Consider the following 21,287-nt stretch of genomic DNA (forward strand, 5'->3'; position numbering starts at 1 on the left):
GGATAGTAGATTAAAATCATGTTTTTTTTATGTTTGACGTGTGGGAAGAGTAGATTTGGGGTTTGATTGCTTTGCGTATGTGGATAGTATATTGAAGTGATTAATGAAAATTTTTAGAATAGTAATGGGTAGTATAAAAAAGTGAGTGAGTGTTTCTTTTAGGTCCGCGCGTTGTTTGGTCATGATCTAGGTAAGATCAATTTTGTTTTAGGGGGATGTTTTCCATCACGTCCGCGCTTTGAGTATAAATTGAAACTCGCTGGGCAGTCTAGCTACCCTGTTCATTCGTTGACAAGACAATGAATACCAGAACTGTGAAACTGCTAGAACTCCAGATGCACCTGGAATATGCAGGCGCATACTAAATGAACTGGCCGCGGAGGCCATTGTCGAAGAGGCAAGGATGAAAGAGGAGGAGGCAAGAAGAAAAAAAGAAGAGGAGGAAAAGGAGAGAGGAAATTTCAGAATCCCAGAGACAGAAAATTGGGATTCTGAAGCCACTTATCCCGCCTCTGCACTCCCAAGAAGAAAGGTAAAATGAGACTGGGGAAGAAGATGTGTGTGTGGTGCCAGGCCTGGAAGGTGCCATCATTAGATAGGTGCATCTGGAGTTAAAAAACAAACAGCCCTTTTCAGGGCTACCCAATACTCTAGAAAAGAAATAACAATCGATTTGCCAATGTGTGTATGTAGTGTGAATATAAACACCGACTCTTTTTTTCCTAGTGTGAGGGTATGTGTTTGTGTTTGTGTTTGTAAGCGCTCACGTACGTTTGTGTGAATAGTAGATTATGGGTTTGTTTATTGTTTCTTAGCGTATGTGGAGAGTATAGTTAGGGTTTTGTAACCGCTCACGTAGGATTGTGTGGATAGTAGATTATGGATTTTGTTTTAATGATTTGCGTGTGTAAATAGTAGTTTTGGGGTTTGTTTATTGCTGGTTCACGTATGTGGATAGTAGATCATATGAAATGAGAAAAGTAGGGGGATGTTTTCCATCACGTCCGCGCTTTCACTATAAGAACCCACAGTATTCATCGTTCAAACCATTCTACAGAGAAGATGGCTTCAAACCACCTCGATAAAATGCAAACATTGCAAGACGTCCTGGACAATTTGGGCATGATGGAACAAATGCTAGTGAGGCTAAATGAAGATCACTATTCTTATAGCCCCCATCGAGTGAAAATGGAGATAAACAACTTAAGAAAACTAAAGGAAATGATAAGTGCTGTGATGAAAGAAATAAAGGAGGAGCAGGAGGATGAAGAGGAAAGGATAAGGATAAGAACATGGAATGAAAAAATTGAAAAAGAAGAAGAAAATGAGAAGAGGAAGAAAGAAGAGGAGGAGAAGAAGAAAGAAGAGAAAAAAGGAAGAAAAGAAGAGAAAGGGTGTAGGAGAGAAAATAAGAAGTTGGTGGAGAAATAGAAAAAATTAGAAGCAGAAGAAACCCAAAGGCCCTTTTCAGGGCCACTCATAGGTCTCGAAAAGAGATTGACTTTCAATTGCCTACCCTTTTTTATTTTTTATTTTTTAATTTTTTTTAAAAAAAATCCCATGTTAAATTCCCCTTGTCCCTAAACAAGCCCAAACTCTATTCCCATGTTCTATTCCCCTTGTCCCTAGACAAGCCCAAACTCTATTCCCATGTTCAATTCCCCTTGTCCCTAGACAAGCCCAAACTCTATTCCCCATGTTCAATTCCCATTGTCCCTAGACAAGCCCAAACTCTATTCCCCATGTTAAATTCCCATTGTCCCTAGAGTGGCCCAGGGTTTTTCTCCATGTTAAATTTCCATTGTCCCTAGAGTGGCCCGGGGGGGGGGGGTCTGTAATGCTAATTCCCATTGTCCCTAGGGTGGCCCCCTTAACTACTAATAAGGGACTAACTCATAGTGCAAAATCTCATGATATCTCTCTGCCAATATCGTTGGCTTGATTTAAGTTTGGAGGCAAGAAATGTATTTTCTTCTGTTTACTTAGTTACCCAATAATTTCAATTGATTTACAAATTAAAAAAGAATCATCATGCACTTTCTTATTTTGTAAGCACATTTTTCCTTTCGTTTTCTTGGTCTTCAAAATCTTTGCAACTTTGTACAAGTCATCTTGTCTGTCGCAGTGCGTCGACGCCTCAGTATTATGTCTCTTTAAGTCTATATTTAAACGTTCATTAACCCATTTTATACTTAAGCGTCCACTGACCCAGTTTATATTTTTGCGTTCCCTAGGTGACATTAATTAGGTAACAAATTAAGTTAATCCATAATTTTGACCTCTTCTTTTGATCACTAGTTTGAATTGGAGTAATATATAATATATTGATTTGTTATAATATACATTTTTCAGATTAGATAATATATCTATCTAATTTATTGTTTAATTTTGTACAAAATGTTTCCATCTTCTAATTTCTGTTAAACCTTTCAATCACAGCTCGAAGTATTAATACAGGAAACACAACAGTAATATTGTTTGGAAGCAGAACAGGCAGAAAACTAAAATTGTGTGCGAATATAAACTTAAATGGGACTGCTACTAATTTGTGAATTTGTTTCTTGGGGTTACGTTTTCAACTAGCTTAGATAATATTCCCATTATTAACTATCTAGCCAGAATTGGAGAAATTATAAATTTAATTTTACTATGGAGTTTATGCGTTCTTACAGCATTTTTAAAGCCAGCAGTGATAAAAAGTATTGTGATCACTTTTGAATAACTTTGCCAAATCCATCTGAACAAATTTACCATGAATATAATACACCTTTTACAGATTTCTATGGATTGGAGCCAAAGGTACAATAAAGCGAAACATTGTAATGAAAACTATTATTAAGGAGTTAAAAATATAGAAGATGTTTTGAAATTTTTAATATATTTTCATACTATTACTCACCTGGCTTGAGAGAAAGTTGTGTGGGAACTCGGAATGGAAAAATCTATCACAACTTTCAGTTTCAAATAGTGATAATTTAACTTATTTTGGAGCAGATGTTGTCCAGTCCATAAGAAAGAATATTAAGATTTCGAAAATATGTCGATTTGGGGGGTTGGGTTGTTAAAGTTTGTGGATTTTTGTTTCTCTGTTGTTTGTCACCTTGTAAAAATCTTCATCAAAACTCCCTTTATGGCCTTATCATGCAAATTTAATTAGATAATTATTTAACTCAGGTTACCATACTAGTCATTTATTAATGCTAATGCTCACTTTTACAACGAGATAAAACTGCTTGAGCTGTTTAGTGGCAATCGCATCGACAGCACGTTACCCTTGAATCACAAAGTGAACTGATCCCCGGGTCAACCACACGCAAGTCAAAATCAGTTCAAATTAATTTGATAGGAGTTATTGGTTTGTGTCTTGAACAAGCCACTTGTGTGAATGCGGACATGAGTCAGTAGTAAATCTATAGAACTTTCTGAAACGAGAATTTTAATATTGCCTGAAGTAAACCTACTTCGATCTTTATAAGATCCTATCATGCAATCACGCAAAGGTTTTCGTACCAGACATATGTAAATGTTTGAGGTATAGAAACTGTTCTAAAACAAGACATTTAAGAGTCACCGTAAAGGAATTGCTGATGCTTCTTTTGATTATCAGTTCATTTAAGACGGTACAATGGTCATGAGATTTTGAGAGGGGAGTAATATATATATATAAGGACATAATATTAAGAGACAAATTTTTAAAAAGTGTGAACTCCTACTGGTACCCACTCAGGCATTAGTATACTTTTAAAATAAAATACCTTATTATTAATACTATCTATGAATTATGCGACATCAGATCAGGGTATGTGATGTATGCAGTTGCAGTCGTGAGCGAGTACAGATGGTACCTACAATGATTCTTTACGACGCCATTTATTATTGTTAATGCGTGTAATGGTTCTTTGCCACAAAATACAAAATGTTCTTTTTACCCGATTTATCTTCACACTTAATGTTGGTTTCTTTTAAATATATTTTAATCAAACTATTTCTGGCCAATTATTTCATCAGTTATTTCATTTCCAATCCTACAGGTGTGTTACATTTTATAACAAGAAAGCGTGTATGTTATTGAGAGGCTAAATGATTCGCCTGCCTTCAAAGCAGCGTTATATTTTCTGGTGAAAATTCATTTTAATCATCAATTTAATGACGTACAAATATTTGTTAACGATTTTCTTTTTTTTTCATTTTATCCGTAACCTGGCTGGTCGTATAGGCGCCAATGATGTCTTTGCGACAACCTCTCTCCATTTTACCCTGTTCACTTCTCTCTGGGACTTTGCAAAGTCCACGCCTGTCCACTCATTGATGTTATCTTCCCACCTATTTTTCTGTCTGCCTTGTTTTCTCTTTCCTCTGACCGTGCCCTGTAAGATTGTTTTTTGACAAGCCAGATGTGCGTGAGATGTGATCATACCATTTTAGATTGCGTATCGTTACGGTGGTCAGCAGATCTTCATATGGTACAATTGCACCTTGATTTCTACTGCTCACCTCATTAGACTCGTGGTCTAAGTATGAGATTTACAGGATTCTTCGATAACATATCATCTCTAAAGCATATATTCTTCACTCAAGTTCTGCTGTAAGTCATTCCTTTGTCAAAGACAGTTATGAGAAAGTGTCGAAACTTTTCGGCAAATCTGTAAAATATTCATCCAGTGTATCATACGTTAAACTCTGGGAACGATATCATGCGCACACGTGAAAACACCCTTAAGATTTCTTTTTTTTTTAAAAACTGTAATCTTTATATCTTCTCAAACTATTCTTTTAAAGAAGACCTCTATTGTTGATTAGATTCCTGAAAACATGTATTTCAGAGGAATAAACGTCTTAGATATCCGTGACAATAAATATAAACTTGCATATTCAAATTGCGATTTCAGCTCCAAGACTGAAAAGACTAACAAGTTTAATATTATATATAGTCGATAGGGAATATGGGCTCGTGTGTGCAGGCAAGGCGATGAGTGCCGTTTACCAGTGGACCTGGCTTCGAATCTCCGTAGAGTACGAATTAAAAATTCTCTAACCTGTATGATAGTATTGTTTGTATTAAAATGTTAATTCTGCCTACTGTTATCAAGCATTCTTCCTTAAGAATCCAGGGATAGCACTTTCCGTACTGTCTGGTGTATATCTATAATTCTCTATAAAAATTATATATACCTTGATTTTTTTCAGAGGAATCCCTAATGGCTGTGTAGATACATGAGAATTAATTACTAGGTCGTCATGCGAGTGTATCTGCTACACACTAGTGCATATAACACCGATTGAGTAACATCATTTTTTGGTGATGTGTGCTTAGTCGTGAGGGAATATGGGCTTGTGTGTGTAGGTAAGGTGATGGGTGCCGTTTACCCGCGGACCTGCGTTCGAATGAGTATGAACGAAAAATTATTTAACCGATATGATATTATATGGGGGATAAGCAATTACTTTGAGTGAAAAAATGAACGTGATACGAAACTCTGATTTTATTGTCACCTAAATCGGACCACCTATCAAGAATTCAAGAATGACGTGTGTGAAGTGTGAGAGTTCTTCATAAATGATATTTTAATTTGTATATGGTTCGCTATGGAAAGATGTTTGAATCTGTATATAATTGATTATTCGGTTCAGTGCCGGATTAAACCCTGTGGAGGCCCATAGGCAGTCGAAATCTTGGTGCCCCCTCGCCCCTACATCAATACAGTATTTTCTCTAAGGAGTCTTTAGCATAAAGTTTTCGGGTTTTTAATCATTTTTTCTTCTGTCTTTTGGAAACAATTTAAAAAAGCTTGATTGTAATTTTATTTCAAGATCAAATCAATATTAGTTTTGATCCGTTATCGCGGGGCCCCTAAAAGGCGTGGGACCCATAGGCTATTGAAAGGATGCATTTTGTCTTTTCATATCTATTAAGTGTCCAGGTATTTTTGTTTTCGATCCCTTCCCCTATCTTCATTATCGTGGAAAGAAGTAAAGCATAAAGAAAGGGACCCCATAGCACATAGTTAAAGTACGGGTCAAAGAATGAACGCGTTTTGAGAATTTCCTACTAGTGGTGGGGAATGGGGGGGGGGGGGAGATGTGTTCATCAATATATGAATGGTCACATAGAGGGCATTACATTTCCACCAATGACAAAATTGTGGATAATCGATCACTCAGTTGGCACTGTACTCCAATGACATGCATAAGTTTCATTCATTTTCGGCGTTATTAAATTTTCGGGGGTCTTTAACTATAAAATTTATATAATTCCTGCACATTAAATTTACATAAAAACATCCAGCTTGTATAAGGTTTAGACTGCTCCAGTAAATTGCACCAACAACAGTTCATTGTCCGAAAACATCTGTTGCTGCCGCTCGGGGCTACCAAAATGCTTTGTTTGGGAATGCCATATACATTTATTAATGTCCGGTAGCCCATTTGACTGCTGTCAGGGCCGGACATAAAGAAGTAAAACCTAGTTTTTTTTGTTTGGTTTGGTTTTTTAAATATTAACATTTGTACTAAAATATTGAAATGTTTGTTTTTCTCTTCACTATTGGACAAAGTTGTACTGATGTACAGTCATTAACTCTACCAATGTTTCAATCATTTTTTATTTGAAAATTAGAAGTAACTGCAGTCTTTGTATATAGTAGAAATACCTTGATCCGAAATACACCTAACTTTTATACACTTAGGCAGTATATTTCAAATTTGCATGGCAGTTTACATTGCATTCCACGTATTTGATGATACCAGCCCATGATAAATGTACCTCAAGTAGGAAACAATTATCCTGGGCTTATCATGTAATGACATTTATTTATTCTTTCATTTTTTAAAATTTGTTTTCTTACATTTAATGCCACTCATCTTATCTGTCTACCACACCTACAAAACTTACCAGTCATACATCCTCTGTGGTTGTTGTTCTATGGTTTAACGCCATTTTTCAGTACAAGATAGGCTATACATGGCGGCCAGTATAACTGGTGGAGGAAGAACCCTGGAAAACCCAGGGAAGAACCACCGACCCACGAGAAGCTACTGGCAGGCTTTCCCACGTACCCACGCTAGCCGAGCCTTGGACTCGAACCCACGCAGACAGAGATGAGATGGCAGTGATCCGGAACGGTGAGCGCTTTAGACCACTCGGCCATATATCCTCTGTGGAGCTATTTAAACACGCCCACACAGACGTATCCTTATATATATAAAGTTGTGAAAAGAAATTCTTTGTTCCAAATCGGCCTAACCAGAATAGAGACACGAACAGAATATTAGTTTCCATGTATAAACATTATGTAATTTCAAAGAAAATGTTTGTGGGGGAGAGATTCTAGGTCTAATATAATAAAATTTCAGAGACAAAACATTTTCATATTTCTAGTCAAGCAAAATTGTTAGTTAAATATATTACGTTCAGTTAATCAGAACTTGATATAATTTAGATGAAGATTTTTCTATTTATTTTTCTACTCACACGGATTCTGGAGAAATGTTTACCTTCTGATAAAGAAATAACTGATGAGCAGGTTATTCTTTTTATTGCCCTTCTAATGAATATGTTTTAGGATGGAAGTATAGATAAGAACAGGCTTACAACATGCATAAAATATATAAATCCTCACAAACTAGAGAAAATCATCACGCGAGTCAGGCATGAAAACCAATGTGCCACTTCCCGCCTTATGTTACCTTTCAACAACATGCAAGAGGTCACATAGTACCTAATCTACATTCCAGAGCAGGAAAAAGGAGTGGGTGGTATTGTGTGTGTGAGAGAGAGAGAGAGAGAGAGAGAGAGAGAGAGAGCAAAAATGTAAGGAGGGTGAAATAATAATTTCCGAGCTGGAACTCTGATACAGAACGGCAGAAGTGCACAGCTACACAGCAACAGAATTAGAGATGGGAAGAAAGAAGCACATAACAAACATAGAACACAAAAAAATGCACTGTACAGTTTATTCTTTATTTCAGTACTTGCTGAATAAATGTGTAATATTTAATGGAACCATATTAGAAATATTTAATTATAACATACACATAAATCTCTCGAGTTCATACGTAGCTCGGTTAGATATGGAGAAAATACTAAAGAAATGGCTGTACGGTCAAGATTACAGCTTAATAACGGACATAACTGTACCATATATTATTTACTACTGTAAGTACCTGATTTCATTTAGCATCAGACATATCCTAACCAATGGATTCGAGTACAAACATAGTTCAGTGGCATATGATACACCTGTCTCCCTGGTTGTGACTTTGATCTTCATGCTGGGGCTATGACTGAATATGCCAGATACTTGTTAATATATAGAAAAGGCAAGTTTCATTATTAGTTAAAAAGCTATATTCATGCATAAATAGATGTCACTGATTTATATTCTCTTTTGCCATGACCCTGAGGCCAGATGGGGGCATAGTGATAATATGTGACACACTCACTAACCAGTCCAGATATAGAACTCGTTAAAATTTCACAAATATACCTTCAACAGTTCCTTAGTTCTCTGGAGAAGGTAACAATAATATAATGATCAGAAATAGAAATATGCAAGAAATTGTCAAATAGATGTGTTCAAATATTACAAGAACCTGATATCATGTCCAGTTTAGTACTCGATGGTAACTGGTTTAACAAAATTACATAATACACTAAATGCAATACTACACTTTCATTCATATTGCACGATTCATAATAAGAGTTGTGTCCCTTTCAGTCATATCACATGTCACTTATACTGGTATAGAATAAAGAGTCATGTCCCTTTCATCCACAATACACATCAGTTATACTGGTACAGAATAAATAGTGGTCTTTTAGAGATGAAGGTACCAGATCATGCAACCATTTTTGGGATCCCCACTTAAACATACAACCTTTACCTTTTTCAGCATTTACAACCGGACATGCACAAATGTGTCATAGGTTTACGAGATACCATACAAATTTATTTTGGCAGTACACTTTAGCCTCTAATGCAGCACTCCAATAAATTGTATTAATGGGAAAGTTCATGCAAGCTATCACTCTTTATTACTCCATATATATATATATATATATATATATATATATATATATATATATATATTAGTTTTTATAAACAAGTGAACTTTCGAAAGAAAAAGCTCATGAAAATAATTTAGTTCAAACTTTTGAAAATTAACCATTTCTAACGTGTTGGGTGTTCAGTCCTATGTAACAATACTGATGTTGTTGTTGTTGTTCTAGGGTTTAACGCCATTTTTCAGCACAAGATAGGCTATACATAGTGGCCAGTATAAATGGTGGAGGAAGAACCCTGGAAAACGCAGGGAAGAACCACTGACCCACGAGAAGCTACTGGCAGGCTTTCCCACGTATCCACGCTAGCCGAGCCTTGGACTCGAACCCATGCAGACAGAGGTGAGATGGCAGTGATCCGGAACGATGAGTGCTTTAGACCACTCGGGGCCCCCTGTAACAATACTGAAGAGATAAAATTACTAAATGATACAAATACACAAAAGGATCTCTAAATGGTTCATATTTCATCATATGAGTGCAGTCCTATATAGACTACAATTAAAAATGTTGCTTGACAAAAATATTTTCATAAAAATAACAATTTATCTAAACTTTGAATTGTATTTGTTTTTAAATCTGCTGTGTCCATTTTTTTTTGTAATCACGAGTTTCAACTGTGTTATGAAGTAGATGTAAACAAACTGACCATGTGGCATCATGGACAGTCTCTGTTGGCAACTGGCAGTGACAGTGATATTACAGTACTTTCATATAATTTATTCCACAGAAATACAAAATTATCAGTTCTGTTTTTGAAGATAAAATAAAATTCAATTCCTACATACATTAGTAAAACAAAACAAACTGCAAGACAGATTTTCCCTTTGAAAAATATTGTTGCAAACTTGTAGCTCAAATATTTGACTGTATGGTTCAACAAAAGCCAAAAATATGAATAAAAAATATATTCAAAATGAAAAGGAAACTGCATAAAAAGTAACATGCAACATGCAACAAAAAGCTGCCAATGGACTCTGTGTCAAGCCTGCTCCCAAGCTATATTCCCAAAAATTTAAGGCTGATGGGATCAAATGGTATTTAAATAAACGGAAAGTAAAATCTTTTAACACTGAGGTCAGTCTATGATGACGTGTAAGGATGGACATGACAAAAATTAAATGCTATTTACAAATGTTTTTAAATGTACCAGAGAAAAAATCGTTATGTTCTGATTTTCAAAACACAATGTTATTGCTGAATCAAAACCACATGCAAACAGGTTCTTACACTTATTCATCCTTAATGAGTAAAATAAAAAGCAAAATGCCCATAACAGCCACCAAAAGCAACTTGAATCATTAAGCCTTGTAAAATGGAATGCAAGGCATCTGCAATAATGACAGAAAAAATATCAAGCATACTCTCTTACAATTCCTGCAATCTCATTCCTTACAATATATCCAATACATACCATGGTACCCAGATGTTATGACAACATACATGAACACAAATTTATACACAGAAAATACTAGTCTATTTTTTATATTTATAAATGTTTCAATACATGTATAATCTTTTAATAATATATAGTATTTGCTGATCTGTGTTGATTACCGTTTCATCTAAAATATAAATGTTACTGTAGATCCAGAAAATAATTTAGCTTAGGATGATACGAGCTTTAGATGCTGCAAGTATTTGGTGAATTTTGACCACTGACTTTTGTAAATTAGAAGAGGTTGTGTTAACTGGCATGCCTCAACTATTCTGACACCAAAACAGATATCAAAATCTCCTTTTTATTTGCTTGGATATTTGTTTTTCCTAGCTTTCATGAGCAAGGTCCAAGTACTAAATGAATCCCAAAAAGGCTTAAGTGCCATTATACCGTCTATACTTGCTTATAAGATGAATCTTCCTTCAAAAATATCAGACCCAGATCTGCTGGTGCATTATGTGCTGGCATATCTGGGTCTGTAGTTTGTTGAGAGTAATCAGAAGATCAAACAGAGACTCTGATCTGCAGGTGTATTATACTAGGACAGATCAGCAGCTTTGTTGTTTGCATTTTGACTAGACTTATAAGCAAGTACATATGGTAGTCCAAGAATGCTAACATTTATGTCTACTATCAATGTTTGCAATTGTTTTTAGCTTTAATGTTATATCTGGAATCTTGCAGATCAAACCCTGTTTAATGCTGATGAACACTCAAGCAATCACTGCCAGATTTATGGTAAATTAACATAATGTGACAATTGAAAACAGTTTACAATGAGTACAGACGAATCACACATAACAGTCTTTTAAATCCAACATTAACAAATATCTATGGTAACTTGTGCCTTCTTGCATAGCTAGCTATACATGTAACATTTTAACATTAATGTATAACAGTTTGTTGAGCCCCTGGATCATTATTATTCAAATTAACAGCTTTGCTAAAATCAACTTCTGTATAATATGCCATTTAATCTAATCCCATTCTCCACTGACAAAAATAAAATATGCTACAATAAAGATATATCATTTGTCTCACAAGCAACTATAATGGTTTTTACACCTAAGGGCAGATAAAGCAGAACCTTAATTCTTCTACTGTAAACAAAATTCTGATTTATGGTTTTAGAAATCCAGTTCTTTTGGGGTTTTTTTTTCAATATATTTCACTAACAAGTAAAGTATCTACTTAAAACTTCGCCCCAAATCAGATTTAGATTTTAAATTTATGCAATAAAGGTATTCAGGCTTTAAAACTCCACCATTACAAAGAATCAACTAAACAAAGAAAGTAGCAAGTGGTACATCAAAAAGGCTCCCACTCTTATTAACTGCATGGGAGGGATGGGTGCATCATTAATGGTCCCTTTCTCATCTTAATTTGCATGGTAAGGATGGGTGCATCATTAAGAGTCCCACTCTAATCTGCATGGAGGGATAGGTGCATCATTAAGGGCCCAACTCTAATTTGCATGGTTAAGGATGGGTGCATCATTAAGGGCCACACTCTAATCTGCATGAGAGGGATGGGTGCATCAATAAAAGTGTCCCACTCTAATTAATCTGCATGGGAGGGATGGGTGCATCATTAAAAGTGTCCCCTCTAATTAATCTGCATGGGAGGGATGGGTTCATCATTAAGTGTGCCACTCAAATTAACCTACAAGGGAGGGATGGGTGCATCATTAAAGGCCCCACTCTAATTAATATGCATGGGAGGGAGGGGTTCATCATTAAGGGTCCCACTCTGATTAATCTGCATAGGAGGGATGGGTGCATCATTAAGGCACTCACTATGGGTCCTGCTCTAATTAATTTGCATGGTAAGGATGGGTGCATCATAAAGGGCCCCACTTTTAATTAATTTGCATGGGAGAGATGAGAGCTTCATTATGGCTCCTGCTCAGCATTGGAGAGAATGGTGCATTATAAAGGGTCCTACTCTCACTAATTTGCCTGGATGCATCATAACTACAGAGGGTTCCACAATCATTAATATGCATTTGAAGGCCTTAAATAGAACAAATTCATTTGAAAAACTTTGTTTAGATGATTCCTCTAAATGATATCAAAATCAGGAAATCCAACTTGTTCAAGGTCTCGTCAATATTAAGGTCCATGGGCATTTTAGCTGAAATCCAACTACATCATGCCAAGTTATCTTAAGGAAAGCAAAGTTAGGTCGATGAGCAAACAAAGGGCTACAACTCCTCTTGCCTTGAATCAGAATATGTTGAATACCTAAACTATGCTGATTACAAGGATTTCCTGTAGTTTAAAGTTTTGATGCAATAACTCCACATCAAAATTGGAACCCAAGGACCAAACTTTTAACAGGCAAAGCTGCAAGAAACATGCCATTCATGTACAAAATACAATCCAGTTATGTGCAAGTGTTGCAGATCTTTGTTACAAGAGATGTGAACAGACAGAAGGACAGACAAATTGAAAAGATGATTACTTCTAGAACGAATAAAGGAAAAGCTGTTTACTATAGATCTCTGTATATTAATAGAATGCCCTAGTTAGTACTCTCCATAGATATTGATCTGAGGCCCACAAGTACTCTCCACAGATGTGGACATGAGGCCCACAAGTTCTCTGCATACATGTTGATATGAGGTCTACAGGTACTCTCCATTCATGTGGATATGATGCCCTAGTAAGCACTCTCCATATATGCCGATATGAGGTCCTAGTAAGTATTATCCATACATGTTGATATGAAGCCCTAGTAAGTACTATCTATACATGCTGATATGTGGCCCTAGTAAGTACTATCCATACATGCTGATATGTGGCCCTAGTAAGTACTATCCATACATGCTGATATGTGGCCCTAGTAAGTACTATCCATACATGTTGATATGAGGCCCTAGTAAGTACTGTCCATACATGCTGATATGTGGCCCTAGTAAGTACTATCCATACATGTTGATATGAGGCCCTAGTAAGTACTATCCATACATGCTGATATGAGGCCCTAGTAAGTACTATCCATACATACTGATTCTATTCTTATGGCTGGTCCAATAAAATTTACACGGGATTCAGGAAAGGCACTATTAATGTGGAGCAGTCACCCATAGATGCATAAAATGCTTAAAAGTTGCGTTCCCTGGGTACCACGAATGCTTCAAAAGAACAGCCCTTATCAATAAAACTGACAAAAGGACAAATTCATTATTACTCACCTGCCACTGATCACATGAAAAGCATTTGGATTCAATATGATAGACATTACAAAATGTTCATTTAAAACTTACCTTAACTTGTATTCAACACCAGTTTTAATTTATGACTTTGTTTGTCCTGATGTGATCAGAACTGTCACTTCATATGAATCTAAATGTATCTTTATAGTTATTTGTTTGTGAGTCAATTTCATGAACAACAAAAACTTGTTATCTTTTCTGTATTAAACTCCTTTATATAAATTGAATTATCTATTATGATTCTATTACAAGACTGAACTACTCTATGCAAACTAGTATGTCTCTTGTGGTACAACTGTTATATATATGGATATATCAATGCAATTTTTACAGATATATTAATTCACACACGTCATATATAATCACATTAACATCTATATGATAACCAATATAATATCTTGATAATGGTTTAAATCTGTCAACCAAAAAGATGAAATGGTACATAAAATATTGCTTACTTTACAATTTTTACAATAAACTTATGGTAATGCAAGAGGTAAAGGAATGTGTACTTTATATAATAATATGAATCCAAGCATTTACTTCGATGTTTTTGCAACACTTCATCAGTTGTATTAAGATGTGAATAATTCAGTAGGAACTTATATTTCAGCAGATGATAAAAAGAACCACACACACATGGCTATATTTGCTGAAACAAAAAAACAATCTGCAGATCTTGTTTTAAAAGAAACATGTACATATAATAAGAAACCAAAATAAATCTGCTCAAAGGGAATTAAATATCTGATGAGTGGCCATATTAGATATTTCTTGTGTTTGAAGTATAATCTGGTGAAAATATCACACAAATTAAATCATACCATACTTCTGAATTCAAAATATAAAATATCTACTCTTCTTTAAATAACTACTACATAAATATTTCTGTATCTAGGTTTGAAGCAAATTTGAACAGCACTTTCTTGTATGTACAGAAGTTAATCCCATTATTAAATAGCACTGACCATTCAAATTATTCAATAACAAACAAATCTCTGATTACCCAGCCCTGCTGGGAAAATGATGATAAAAAAAGAGAAAATTAAACAGCAATTTATACAAACTAGAAGATTTAATGACAAAACCATGTAAGCTATGACAAGGTTTTAATTTAACATGTAGGTAAAAATCTCAAGCAATTAACCAGGTGTCTTCAATATGACAGAACAGTGCATCAGATGTGAATAATTCAGTAGGAACTTATATTTCAGCAGATGATAAAAAGAACCACACACACATGGCTATATTTGCTGAAACATAATAACATCTGCAGATCTTGTTTTAAGAAAAACATGTACATATAATAAGAAACCAAAATAAATCTGCTCAAATGGAATTAAATATCTGATCAGTGGCCATATTGGATATTTCTTGTGTCTGAAGTATAATCTGGTGAAAATCTCAAGCAATTAACCAGGTGTGTGTGTGTGTGTGTGTGTGTGTGTGTGTGTGTGTGTCTATATATATATATATATATATATATATATATATATATATATATATATATATATATATATATATATATATATATATATATATCATTTGCCTTATGCATCTGTTCTAATTAAGACTTACTGACCCAAATAATGTCTTTTATATGACAGAACAGTTAAGCAGGGAACTTTGTGTCCACCATGAATGCTTCTGCTGGTCACACTTTGGGTGGAATGATGTCATTAGTTGACTGTAACCAAGGTTACCACAATGGATAACAATGGACCTGTGAAACATGGGGAGGAATCCAAGATTTTTTTTCTTGGGAGGTGGGGAGGGGGGCAATGAATTTAAGAGAAGGATGAATCTGAATGCAAATCCAAAACATGGGCCTTCAAAGTCAATTAACAATAATTAAATTCAGATTATAAGCAAGCCTTTATATTTGTAAATGAGCAATTTTTATTATCTCATAATCCATCCATTACCAAATGTACATTTTTGTATATAAACAGAAAACAAGTAATGCTAGCAAAAAAGGTTCTAAATTTTCCATGCTGGCACCAGAACTATAGTACTGGTTAACCCAAACAAAATCCTTCATTTGTGAGAAATAAAGAAAAAAGCCATTTCAACTTGAAACAGCAACCAACATTTGTACTAATATTTAAGGCATCCATATGAAAACTTTCCAATACTGAACTATCCTGTAAAAATAAAACTATTTTTTTTATAAGAACTTTGCATTGACAAGGATCAAATTCATAAATCCTCTGCAGCTGGATATGTGATTAACATACATTTGAAATCAGTTAGGATTTCATAATAAAGTTGTATAGATGATACCTGTCACATAAACAATAAATATAATGGAACGTTTTCTGTTGAAGCATTTTGTGTAATGGGTACATGATATATGCTTGTATACCTGATACAAGTATATTAAAAGGCTTTATTACATATAAAAAGATACATACGATGTACCAAACTAAGCAACAAGGAAAAAATACTACTACCAATATTAATTTGACCTCAAATAGAAGTAAAACATTACCAGACTCAAGAATGATTAGATTACAGCTGTAATGTTAGTGCTGTGCACCAAATCACTTTCAATTTTTCTCAACAACTGATAATGTGTTGTTTTCTCATTACAAATATCACATCTAATTTTGTTCTTGAGAAATAAAATGTCAGAGCATATTCTTGAGACAAGACCAAATATTTTCCCTTGATAAAAAGTACCATATATACATGCTATAAGACAAGTCTACGGGCAGACTACACAGACCCAGATCTGCCACTGCATGATGCACCAGCAGATCTGGCTCTGTGCAGTCGATTAGGAGTATTCAGTAGAACAAACAACACAGACCCTGGTCTGCAGGTGCTTTTGTGACCGGAGATCTTTGTTTGCAGTTTTACTTGACGTATATGCCAGTATATACGGTATACCTTTTTACAACGTCCCAAGGCATATGACATACACTCAGATCAATATATTATAATACAATTACGTTTAAATATATCTGACAGACAGCCATTTTGTAACAACTCAATATTTTAAAATTGAAATCAACACGAACAATTTTAGATTAATTTGCTTCTAAAACATTTATGCTAAAAAGGAACTATTTTTGACACAGTATCTGTACACAATTTCATTAAGTGCACCAACCTAGCTTTGTAAGCAACAATCTTTACCACATCACACATACCTTGTGAGAGACGAGTTCAAGTTAAAACCTGCCTAAAGCATAATGATAATCTTGGAAATAAAACGATGCATCTCAGATGTCTCATTACCACTAAGTTAATGATTAAAACCAGTCTCAACAAAAATTTACATCTTCTAGTATAAATATGAACGACATGGATTTTGTTTTCTTCATATCCTCTATATTCTTTAGTGCAGAGAGTAGGTTTTATGTCAAATATGACATTTTCCAATAATATAGTTTTTTCAACATTTCACTCTGCGCCTTCATATACATAATATTCTTAGAATCGACATATTCATTTTGTGCTCTTTATTTTAGTTTTAAATATTACAACATAAATACAAGTAAAACCCATTATAACGCGATGTTTGGGGTCCAAAGAACAATACCACAATATAAGCGGGATCGCGTTAACAAATTTTTGGAAACACTTCCCCACAGAAAATGTGCATTGAAATTTCAATGTCATCAGTTTTAACTAACTTCTTGTTCATATATCATTTGTTTTGTTCGCTAGATTTCATCAGACATCAAATATTCTTCAGTTTTGAATTGTATACATGCCAATATGGTGGAAATGGTGCACAGTGTAGTTAAGGCAACATTAAACACAGTGCTGGGATTAAAAATCAGCTAGGGATATGAATAATCGGCTTTTCCGAGAGCATGTATCTAAGATGTAAAAATGAGAGGTCACCTTAAATTAAAAAAATGGGAGCCATGCTGCCATTGTGTTTTAAGTGGAACCTCATTATAACAAATTGCTTTATAATGGGTTTTACCTGGATTATTCTTTTACAGTTCAATTACAGTAATAAAAGCTACTCAGATCCTAAGTAGATATGGTAATGGTTAATATCAACCATCCTTATCCTTTTGAAGTATGTGCTGTATCAGTGAAAACTAATTTCCATACATATTGATTTTTGAAGTTTTTGAAAAGAAAAGCCATACCTTTTGTTTGTTCTCAATTTTGTGGACTGGTGAAAAAAGTCTTATTGTTACCATTAACATATTAACCCCTGGTGACGAGTTTACGTGGCAGGAGGTAGTAGCCTACTGCCGAGCTCTGTAGCGTCAAGGACATGTATGATACATTAAAGTGGGTGGTATTATAGAAAGGTTGACAGATGTAGCTCTACAATGATACCAAATAATCTGGAATTTCTAGTTGCACTATAAAATACAAGAGGGAAAAACCTGATTTTTTGGACCCAATTTTTTTCTACCCAAAATTCGCAAAAAAGAAATGGAACTCCAACTTTTACCCTTCTGCTCATGTGCGAGCCAAACAGCCAATGAAAAATGATGTTTCTAACACAACTTGGCAGTATGTTATTGGAAGATCACCTGGAAGTTGGTGCTTTATGATGTATTCAGAAACAGATTTCAAAATGTGTTTCCTACTTGAATTTCAGACGAAAATGACAAAAACTTCCAGGGGTTAACGTGTTAATGGATCAATGTTCCTGTGGACTTCATAGTTGGTGACAAACACAAAACCCATAAGAACATTGCCAACTTAAATGAGAGTCTATACTTTCTACTTGAAATTTTTGATAAAGTTCACACAAATACTCTGTTCTCAGTCCTAAATATATACTTCAGAGAAGGAGAGCAGACTGGCCTCAGTTTGTAATTACTTACAACTAGTGTAACAAGGATCACATGACATTTTCTGGAATACAACCTATCACACAATCAGATTTATGTTATCAACATTTTCAACTGTTATTCTTGTATAACAGCTTGTTCAGCAAAAATTTATTCTGGGCAAGTGAAACTTTGTGTACTGTTAAAATATCGAAATCTTAAATACTATGCAATTTTGTTCAAATAAATACTTGAAATCACATGTAGCGGTTTTAATGCTATATGAGAGAAAATATATTATCCCTTTGCTACACTTTGTTGTACAAACAAAAAGTTATGACATGCAAGGCATACTGTCAAATATGGGAAATCCAGTAATGACATTAAATACAGGAAAAGGACACAAAATTGTTTCTCTTTGTAAGCTGGCTGTATCAGTTCTAATTACAAAGAACCTGGTCAAATTTAAATGAAATGTGTAGAACTGCATTAAAATTCAAACTTTAATGCATATTGAAAAGCCTGAGTTATTCATACCAATCTGAATATATGACATACAGCTAATTTTTCACTTATGAAAAAATCAGAAAAATGTCAAATTTACATCTTTTTAAAACTTGGAACCATGATATAATGGTAAGAGGGGCTCCAAAAGAACAAGAATTCTTAACAAATTTCAAAGATGGTGTTATTAACACTAAAATTGTGTTGTAATGCAAAAAAGAATTACCTTATAACATTAACACTCTTTATTGTTATTCAAAGTGATCCCCGTTTTACATTTTTCATGCATATGAAATATAGTTGCGGTTCTGCAGTCCATTGGTTTTGCAAATTTAACATCTCAAAGAATTTAACAGATCCCAAATCTTAGGCAACATTCATAATGAATTGCACTTCAATCATGCAAGATGCATTTTTTTGCTTAGCTGGGTATCTAAATAATAATTCCTTTGAATAGCATATCCAATGCTTAAATACTACTTCAAAATTGCAAAACTTGATTCAATTTGAGGTAACATGATGCTCTTAATAAACTGCCATTAACAATGGTAAGATTAAGGAAATCTAGAAACCTTGGTTAATACACATAAATACATGTTCATATACCTACATCCCAAGATATACTACAATACTGATACAACATGATAAACCATTAAGGATCAGTTCAATTTGAGTCAAGTAGTTTGTCACAAATTACATTTATAGTCTCTGTGCTTGCCTTCATATATCATTAATCAAACTGAAACCATGAATGTGTGAAGACAAAATGTTCTTCTTGTAACTCCCTTTATTCAACTCTTCCATCTGGGATGAGGTGAATTCAGGAAAAGTCAAAAGGTTATATTCCCATTTTCTGATGAAGAAGAGTTACTTGTTCAATAGTTACTTGTATCATCCAACAGATTTATCTTAATGAAAACTCAAAAAATAAGCCAAAGGCTTGATTTCTCTAATCCTGTCAGGCAGAATGCTTTTGGCAGTCTGGTGTATTGTCTTCATTCTCAGTTAGCCAATATCCTTCAGTTTTTGCTATCAGTTATGTACATAACCTCAAAGATACAATTAAAGTTTTGATTCAAGTTTTTCAGATGTTTTCGACATAGTTAGCAGGAAATAAACCCCGAACACCATCCTTCTCCCCTTTACACCATCCGAGTTCATCCTCTTCTGTTAGCTTCAAGAACACATCACCTGAAAGAAAAAGGAAGCATTAAACCATTAAACATCTCTGCACATTGTTTAAGTGCCATTTAATTTTGCAGAACTCACAAGCAAACCACATCTGGGAAATTAAACAGACAGGAAAGTAAATTTTTACATTATTATGAAATAAGACAAATGAGCAGTGATTGATCCACAGAAATGAATTACTGTAATTTTCTGACATCTGGAAACCATGAAATCTAGCAGTTGTGTGAAAACATCTTTACCACGTTTTTTTTACCTTACATAAAAGACACCTATTAATTAAAAATTTGGGACGCCTCAATCAAAATTCCCCTTGGCTTATAACTGTACCTCTGTAGCATAAACAGATGCCAAACTTATTCTGATTCCAAATCATCCACTCTCAATGCATACCAAGGACATAAAGAATAATTCTGTACAGTTCATTTCTTACAGAGAATGTCGTCTCATGATAATTCAGTATTAGGGTAACAACAATATGATGTAATGTACAACATATACTCGATCCTAAGTAGAGTTAAACTGCAAAAATGAAGATCCTGTTCTGCCATAGCATAATGTGCCTGCATATCAGGGTTGATGTTGTTTGTTCTACTGATTACTCCTGACAAACTGGACAGACCCAGATCTGCCAGCACATTATGCAACAGCAGTTCTGTGTCTGTGCAGCTGGACTCGTCTTATAAGTGAGTATGATAGGCCCAACACATTACATGTGACACAAAAGACAGACCAGGTCAGGACATCAGATTTTTAAAATTTGGTCAGTTTTCACCTCAAAATAGGTAGAACTTTCAGAGACCTGACATTTAGCATGCAAATGGACAAAAATTATTAAACAATTTTTTTTAGATATTAAAATATGCACATCATCGCACGAAATCAATCCTTTTACAGTAACATGTTGCCATTCAAAATCTCCTTATATATACCACAAACAGTTTAGCATCTTCTAGATCACTGCTGATCTCAACACTTTCCTGATCACTGCTGATCTCTACACTTTCCTGATCACTGCTGATCTCTACACTTTCCTGATCACTGCTGATCTCAATACTTTCCTGATCACTGCTAATCTCAACACTTTCCTGATCACTGCTGATCTCTACACTTTCCTGATCACTG

General features: G+C 34.7%; 1 protein-coding gene across 5 annotated transcripts in view; it reads right to left on the bottom strand.

Moving 5' to 3' along the window:
- Positions 1-7,939: 7,939 nt before the first annotated feature.
- LOC149787615 (protein kinase C and casein kinase substrate in neurons protein 2-like) overlaps positions 7,940-21,287 on the bottom strand; it is a 149,663-nt gene continuing 136,315 nt past the window's right edge. For all 5 annotated transcript variants that reach the window (XM_089973789.1, XM_089973791.1, XM_089973787.1 and 2 more), the window contains one exon: positions 7,940-20,165. In XM_089973789.1, the coding sequence (XP_089829915.1) occupies positions 20,059-20,165 (107 nt within the window). In that variant the 3' untranslated portion in view covers positions 7,940-20,058. The remainder of the gene's footprint in view (positions 20,166-21,287) is intronic.

The sequence above is a fragment of the Sinohyriopsis cumingii genome, chromosome 11 (assembly GCF_028554795.1).
Source record: "Sinohyriopsis cumingii isolate HCF-2022 chromosome 11, ASM2855479v2, whole genome shotgun sequence".
Classification (NCBI taxonomy): domain Eukaryota; kingdom Metazoa; phylum Mollusca; class Bivalvia; order Unionida; family Unionidae; genus Sinohyriopsis; species Sinohyriopsis cumingii.